Source organism: Monodelphis domestica, chromosome 3, assembly GCF_027887165.1.
Source record: "Monodelphis domestica isolate mMonDom1 chromosome 3, mMonDom1.pri, whole genome shotgun sequence".
In the NCBI taxonomy this organism is placed as follows: domain Eukaryota; kingdom Metazoa; phylum Chordata; class Mammalia; order Didelphimorphia; family Didelphidae; genus Monodelphis; species Monodelphis domestica.
Window position 1 is genome coordinate 65,500,160 of NC_077229.1, and position 7,538 is coordinate 65,507,697.

At 37.0% G+C, this 7,538-nt stretch overlaps 1 protein-coding gene across 2 annotated transcripts in view; it reads right to left on the minus strand.

Annotated features, from left to right (window-relative positions):
* LOC130457895 (mucin-2-like) overlaps positions 1-4,397 on the minus strand; it is a 131,959-nt gene extending 127,562 nt beyond the window's left edge. For both annotated transcript variants that reach the window (XM_056820603.1, XM_056820604.1), the window contains exon 1: positions 3,887-4,397. In XM_056820603.1, coding sequence (XP_056676581.1) covers positions 3,887-4,025 — 139 coding nt within the window. In that variant the 5' untranslated portion in view covers positions 4,026-4,397. The remainder of the gene's footprint in view (positions 1-3,886) is intronic.
* Positions 4,398-7,538: the final 3,141 nt, after the last annotated feature.

A 7,538-nucleotide genomic window follows, 5' to 3' on the forward strand; every position in this document is an offset into this window, starting at 1 on the left:
ACGTGAGACATGCAGGAGATAAAATCAAAGACATTTTAAGAGTGTTGCATTGGGAGGCAGACCACTCAGTTATATGCCTTTCCAGTGTATTCAAATTGATTATATCAACATGCCTAAGGAAAAAGGATACAAATATGCATTGGATAGTGGATAGACTGACTAGATAGGTTGAAACATGTCCGTACAAGAAAAGTGATACTGCTAGAGTAGTGAAATTTCTATTGAAGAAGATTATACCTAGACATGGCATTCCCAGTACCATTGGCTCAGACAAGAGGTCCCACTTCACTTCCCAGGTTCTACAAGAAATCTATAAGGATTTGGGGATTAAATGCAATTACCATTCAGTTTATCGGCCCCAAAGTTCCAGGCAGGTCGAATGGATGAACAAAGAGTTAAAAACACAAATAGGTAAACTCTGTTCAGAAACACATTTAAAATGGACAGATGCTTTGCCTCTTGCTTTGTTCAACATTAGATCCAGGCCTAGGACTGACCTGCACATATCACCTTTCAAAATGCCGTATGGTCAGCCTCTTTGGCATGGTAGAACAGTAAAGCCACCTTACTTGTCCATGTTAAGAAGGGAATGTGTTCTTCCAGAATACTTAAAACAGATACAATGTAGGATTGAAGAACTAAGGAAACTGGGTTTGCTTGTGCAAAAAACATCCCTAGATTTTTCATTGCACAACATAAAACCAGGTGAAAAAGTTTATGTCAAGAACTTTAATAGAAAATCTCCTACAGAACCAAGATAGATCAGACCTACTACAGTCATAATGACAACCCCAGCGTCTATAAAAGTTGATCAAAAGATCCATGGTTCCATGATCCACATGTGAAAGTGCATCACCCCATAATATTGAGTAGCCCTAGGAAAAATAATTGATAAGCAAATGCAGTCCCTACCAGAAACACAGGAAAGCACATGAATACCTGCCATCAGAATACAGTAGAGAGAGCCCCGCACAAGTTAAAATAATGAAAGGATAGCACCCTGAAATTATACAGCCAGTAACACAGTAATATGAAAGGAAAACCTTACATTTGAAAGAGTAGCAGCCACAAAGAAACAAAGCCTCTATATAAGTTATAAAATAGTCTCTGCCTGACATTGTAACAAAACGAAAAGAACTATCTCCAAGTTCTACATACAATAACCATCCAGGAACTACATACAGTAATCATATGATAAACCTCCTTGAAGAAAAATAATTGATATCATTATTCTTACCAAAGTCTTAAAAACCTATGCATAATGCTTATCCCCATGCATGAAGAAAAACACAAGTTGACCTAACTTGCAAATCTGAAGTACAAATGCAAAAAGCTTACCCCCATGCATGAAGAAAATCATATGTTATATTACTTGCATACACATAAAATTGATACATTTGGGCACTCATGAAAATTTCCTCTTACTTCCATACAAAAGTAACTTTTCACTCTTACTAGCACGCATATGTAAAAAACTAACTTGCACACGTTTGTGGTTTGTTCATGTGTTCCCAGGTTCCTGATTTGAAGAACACAAGTCTTCAATCAAGTGATGGAAGACAGAAGAGTGATATGTTGACCAGAGAGAATGGAAGTTTCTATAGGCAACATGAATGGACATGGAAGGACTTTGGAACTTTGAAATTTTGGAATTTTGGCCATGAATAAGTGTAAGACTATGTCATACATGTAAACACCCATATTGCATGCACATCCTACAAAGCAAAGTAAGATACATCCATGGGATGAGTAAGTATACAACATGCATGACAACAAAGACACACTGATGAGAAATTTCTGTGGGAAATTCAAACAGATAGTAATATCCTTTTCTGCATGAGTTTGCACAGAAATTTAGAATGATGTACATATGTAAATCTGTACTGTGTTACTAATTGACTAACGAGCTAACTTTTTAGAGTAAGTTCATTAATAGTCTAACTACTAACATTAGTAATAGCCTATTGAATTTGTTTAAGGCTTAAGAAAGTAAACATAGAAGTTCTGAAGCAGGGAAGTTATATTGTATTATGATTGTTAAGTTAGCATTTGTTAGTGATAGGAAATTTTACTTAGTGAATTTATAGACATTAGGAATTAGAATATTTGCATATTCTTAATGTTAGTGGAATTGTTGAGATGATTTGGAAATTGTTACTTGCTTTGTTATTGTCAAACTATGTTCATGTAATTCCCCTACCCAAACCATTTTCCTATAACCCACACTTAGCTTAGCATTTAGATTGATAGACCAGCTAAGATGAGTTTAGGATTTTGTTATTGGGGGAGGGGGGTGGTAAGAGTATATTTCAGAAAGGAAAGAGTTAAGATAGATAGATGAAATTATTAAGGTAAGTATCACTGAAAAATGCAAGTTGTATTTTTTGCTAATAGAAGCGGGGGGGGGGGGTTGAGGTAGAGGCATGGAGATAGAGGGGACTTGTAAGCCAAGATGCAAGAAACAAGGTGGGGACCTAACCTGCCTGTCAATCAAGAGGAAGGTTCCAAATGGAATGTTCCCAGGAGTGGCAGTTGGGAGTTTCTGGCCACAGAGAGAAGGAGGAGAAACTTGGCTTTGATTTTGGCTCTCTGGCTCAGGTAGTTAAGCTGGCCAGGAGAAACTGTGACAGAGAGAGGAGAAGAAGGAGAAACTTGGCTTTTGGAGTTGGTTGTCTCTTTGAGAGTTGAGCTGGCCAGGAGAAACTGAGAGACTTTGGACTTCGTTTTGTCTCTGGGCTTAAGCTGAGAGACCTTGCTGATTTTGTGAAGAGGCAGAAAGAAGATTTTAAACAGCTGTTGTCCTCCATCTCTCTGCCTTAGAATCACAGATTGTGAATGGACTACTCTCTCAAACCCTCAAATTCTCCCTCATTATAGATTACGGAAATCCTCATCCCTCTTACCTCAGTTTCCTATCCTGTTATCCCAATAAACCCCTTGACTTGAAAAGGAAAAGAAAAGAGTATCTTTATAGTTTACTCAAGGGGAAGGGAAGAAGCCAAAAGCTTCAAGAAGAACTGGGAGGTGAGGGAGGCAGGAAGGAGTGGGTTGGAGAAAGGAGGGAGTGAAAGGGAGGAGGAGGTTAGAAAGATATACTGATCGATTAGCCATCAGTAGGGATCAGTAGGCTAACCTCAGAGCATTCCCCAGAGCAGTTCCCCTGTGTGGCAGCATCCCTGTACTAGCATCCCTCAGCATTTCTCATTCCTACCTCCATTAACTACACCAAGCAGTTTCAGGATTCCCTCTAGCAGCTCTCTCTAGTCACAAGCTAGCCAGAGTAGTCATTAAAAAAGAAATAATTTCCTCTGTTTACATTTCTGTATATCAGCATGTGTATCAATCTATGATATTGGAATGATTTCCAAAAAAGAATGAAGGGATGATAAAGAGGGATGCACTGGAAGAAGAGGGGGGGGAAAGAGGTAGAATGGGGGAAATTTTTCACATAATGTACAAAGAACGTGTTTTACATTGGTGGGGACAAGTATAAATTTTATGTATCATAAATAATATTTAATGCATATTATGAATTTATATGTTTTATAAATTAACAAAATTATTTTTAAAAGAGCTATTCCCCAGTTGAGAAATGATCAAAGAAAATGAATAGGCTATTATATGTATACACCCAAACAAATAAAAGAAATAGCAAAATCCCCCATGAGTCCTTCATCCAAAGGCTGCTATCACAGCAAATTTTAGGGCAGAAAGTAATACGACAGAGGAAATTGTCAAATCTTACAACAACCTAATGACAAACTTCCCCCATCAGTGATTGTCCTGTTTTCAGACTATGAAGATGACTCCATATCTCAAAATTGAAAACAAGTGTCCAAAGCAAGGATAAATACCAGTATAATAGAAAGAAAATATATTTTCTTACCTATAGAATATACAATGGATTCACGAATCAGGAGGCCACTAGTCAGTGATGTCTTGATGTCTCCTGGTGCTCCATGGTCGGGGATATGGGTGACAGCTCCTACACCAACCTCACTTCCTAGAAGAATAAATGAGAACATATATCTCAGCCACAGGAGTGGGCGTAGAAAGGACAATATGTTGTCCCCATATATTCTGAAGGAAATACCATTTGATATGTGCTCTTTCCTTCATCCTTCACCCAGCAGGGAATATCTCTAGTATTCCCATTGTTTCATTTTGTTTTCAAACTCTCCTCATCTACTGGCAGCTTTCCTTCAACCCCAAATGAAAAACAGCCTTCATTTTGTCCACCTGTCCCTGATAAATATCATTTCCTTTCTCTCTTCCCATTTGTGACTGAAATTTTTGAGAACGCTATCTATAAAAGGTGCTTCTACTTCCCTTCTTCCTACTCTCTTTTTAACTACAGTCTGGTTTTCAACCTCATCATTCAAATGAAATTGCAAAAATCTCTTATTGGCCTTCTTCTTAATCTTCATTCTTCTTAAGCTTTCTGCACTCCTTGATACCTAATTATCTAATTTTGATAACAAAACTCTCCTGGTTGTCCTAGGACTTCTCTGATTATCCTGTTTTAGTCTCATTTACTGGATTCTTACTTAATTATGTCCTTAGTGTAGGTGCCCTATAAGGTTTTGAACTGGGCCTTTCTTCTCTTCTTCTATGGGGTTTCACTCAGTGCTCATAAACTCACATAAATTTATTTATCATCTCTTTTCTGATGAGTCTCAAATCAGGCCATCCATCCTTAACCTTTGTGGTGACCTCCAGATTTACAACTCCTATGGGACAACTGCCTGTTGGAAATTTTGAATGGGGCATCTTGAAGAAATCTTAAACTCAACATGTCCAAAACTTAACTCATTACCTCCCTCTCAAAACTTTCTGACTCTTCCCAATGGCTATCCAGGGTATCACTCTCCTCCCAAATCTCCCAGGCTCACAAGCCTGGTCATCATTCTTTTAAAATAAAACCCTTACTTTCTGCTTTATTAGCAACTCTAAGACAGAAGGGCAAGGAGTAGACAGCTAGGCCATTCCTGACTGCTCACCCTCCAAACCACCATATCCAATCTGTTGACAAGATCTATAGATTTTGCTTTCATCACATCTCTCCTAGATTCCCTGTCTCTCATACTTCCTCACTAATGCCTCAACTACTGCAGGAGTTTTCTGGTCCCTGTCCCAAGTCCCATCCCATTCCACTCTCTCCTCCATTCAATGGACAAAGTAATTTTCCTAAAACCCATATCTAATCATGTCATTGTCATATTCAAGAAATAAGTCCCAATCGCTTCAAGGAGAAAATACAAAATCCCATTTAGCAATCAAATCCCTTCTTAACATGCTCCAACTTTTTTGTCATATTCTTCTTATTCCCTTACACCTCCTTTCTCCAGTGATATCTTTTTGTTCATCCTTGCACTCACTTTGCTATCTCAACTCACCTTTGGCCATTTTTTTAAATCTTCCTATATTAAGGTATGAGGTTAGGTTTGAACCCAGGACTACCTATTCTCTAGGTCTTCCTCTCTTCCACTGAGCCAGCTAGCTGCCCCAGTCTCTTTTGCTTTTAAAGCTCTTCTTAAATGTCATCCAACTTTAGAGAGAGAACTGATGAATTCTGAGTGCAAACTGAAGCAGATGTTTTCAATTTTCTTCATTTTTGTCGCTCTTTTTCCCACAACATGATTCATGGTGAAATGTTTTGCATGACTTTATATGGATAAGAGGTATTTTATCTCTTGCCTACTCAGTCTGTGAGGGAGGTAGAAATTTTGGAACTGAAAATACATTTTTTTAAAGTGGTTTGCTTTTTAGTTCCTTCAATTTCTTTTTTTTTTCCCTTATTGCAAAAGGTAGCATTTATAGCACAATATAAAACAATTATTATGATAATGGGCATCCTTGCTTCATCTCTAATCTCATTGGAAAGGCTTCTAACTTATCCCCATTGCACATGATAGTTGCAAACAGAACTAAACCATCAGGTTTTAGATCGATACTACTTGTCATTTTAAGGAAATATTTATTCTTATGCTTTCTCCTATTTTTAATAGGAATGGGTGTTGAATCTTCTCAAAGGTTTTTCCAGCATCTAATGAGAAAGTCCTGTGTTTTATGTTCATTTTGTTATTGATCTGGCCAATTATGCTGAAAGTTTTCCTCATATTAAACCAGTTTTGTATTCCTGATATTAATCACAACTGGCTATGCGGAATCATCTTTGCTGTACTTACTGGAGTCTCTTTGCTAATATTATATTTAAGATTTTTACAACAAGGTTCATTCAGGAAATTGATCTATAATTTTCTGTTTTGCTCTTCCTGGTTTAGATCAGCACCATATTAGTGTCACAAAAAGCATTTGGAAATACTCCATCTTTTGCCTATTTTGCTTTAAAATGTTTATTTAGTATTGGGAGTGACTGCTCTTGAAATTTTTGAGAGAATTCCCTTGCTGCAATCATTTGGCTGGGGAGGAGGGTGTTCCTTGGGGAGTTCTTTGACACCTTTATCAATTTATTTTTTTCCAAAATGCTATCATTTAAATATTCTATTTCATCATTTGCTAACCTAGGAAATTTGTATTTCTGTAAATATTCATCCATTTCCACTAGATAGTCCACTAGAATACTTTTATTTTCATATATTTGGGGGTAAAATAGCTACTATTCATTTGCTTTAATTTTCTCTTCATGTATGGTGAAGTCATGTTTTATAAACTTTTCATACTGGTAGCTTGATTTTCTTCTTTACCTTTTGAATCAAATTAACCAATGTTCTATGCTATATGGAACAGGTGTTTTGTTTGTTTGTTTCATAAAACCAAATCCTAGTTTATTAGTTCAGTAACTCTCTTATTTTCAATTTTATCAGTTTCTCCTTTGATTTTTAGGATTTCCAATTTGAACTTTATTTAGAGATTTCTGTTTTGTTCTATTTATACTTGTTTTAGTTGCATGCACAAAGATCTGATTTTCTCTATATTTTTACTATAAGGCATTTACATTTTATATCACAGCCTTAACCCACCCTCTCTCTTCAAGGTAATTATATATTGTTCCTCCTCTTACAATGTATAATTTTAATGTGTCCTTCTCCATTTGTTGGCTATGGGAGACTTCACCTCCCATAGCTATGACATTGCACAAGCTGTCTTCTATACCTGAAATGCTCTCCCTTTCCTCCCCTCCAACTCAGAGGCCCCCCCATTTAAAGGTCAAGATTCAGCTCCAGCACCACCTTCCACATGAAACCTTACATGATTTCCTACATTCTTCCTCCCTACCTGTCTTGTTAATTGTATTTATTCTTAGTTTATATTCAACATATATTCATCTCTGTAGTTGTAAGCCTTGTTAGAATACATGGATCTTGTAAGAAGGTATTATTTCATTCTTTGTCATATCTGACACCTGAGAATGTGTCTCTCCTGCCCTCTGCAATTCCTGTTTCATGTCTTTATGGATGTTAGATTTAATCGAACCTTTCCAGGGAAGAATAAGTTAAGCGTTAGTTTATTCCTACCTATAATGCCAGAGGATCATGACAACTGAGCAAGACACATGGTTAGAGAGAGTGTAGTTA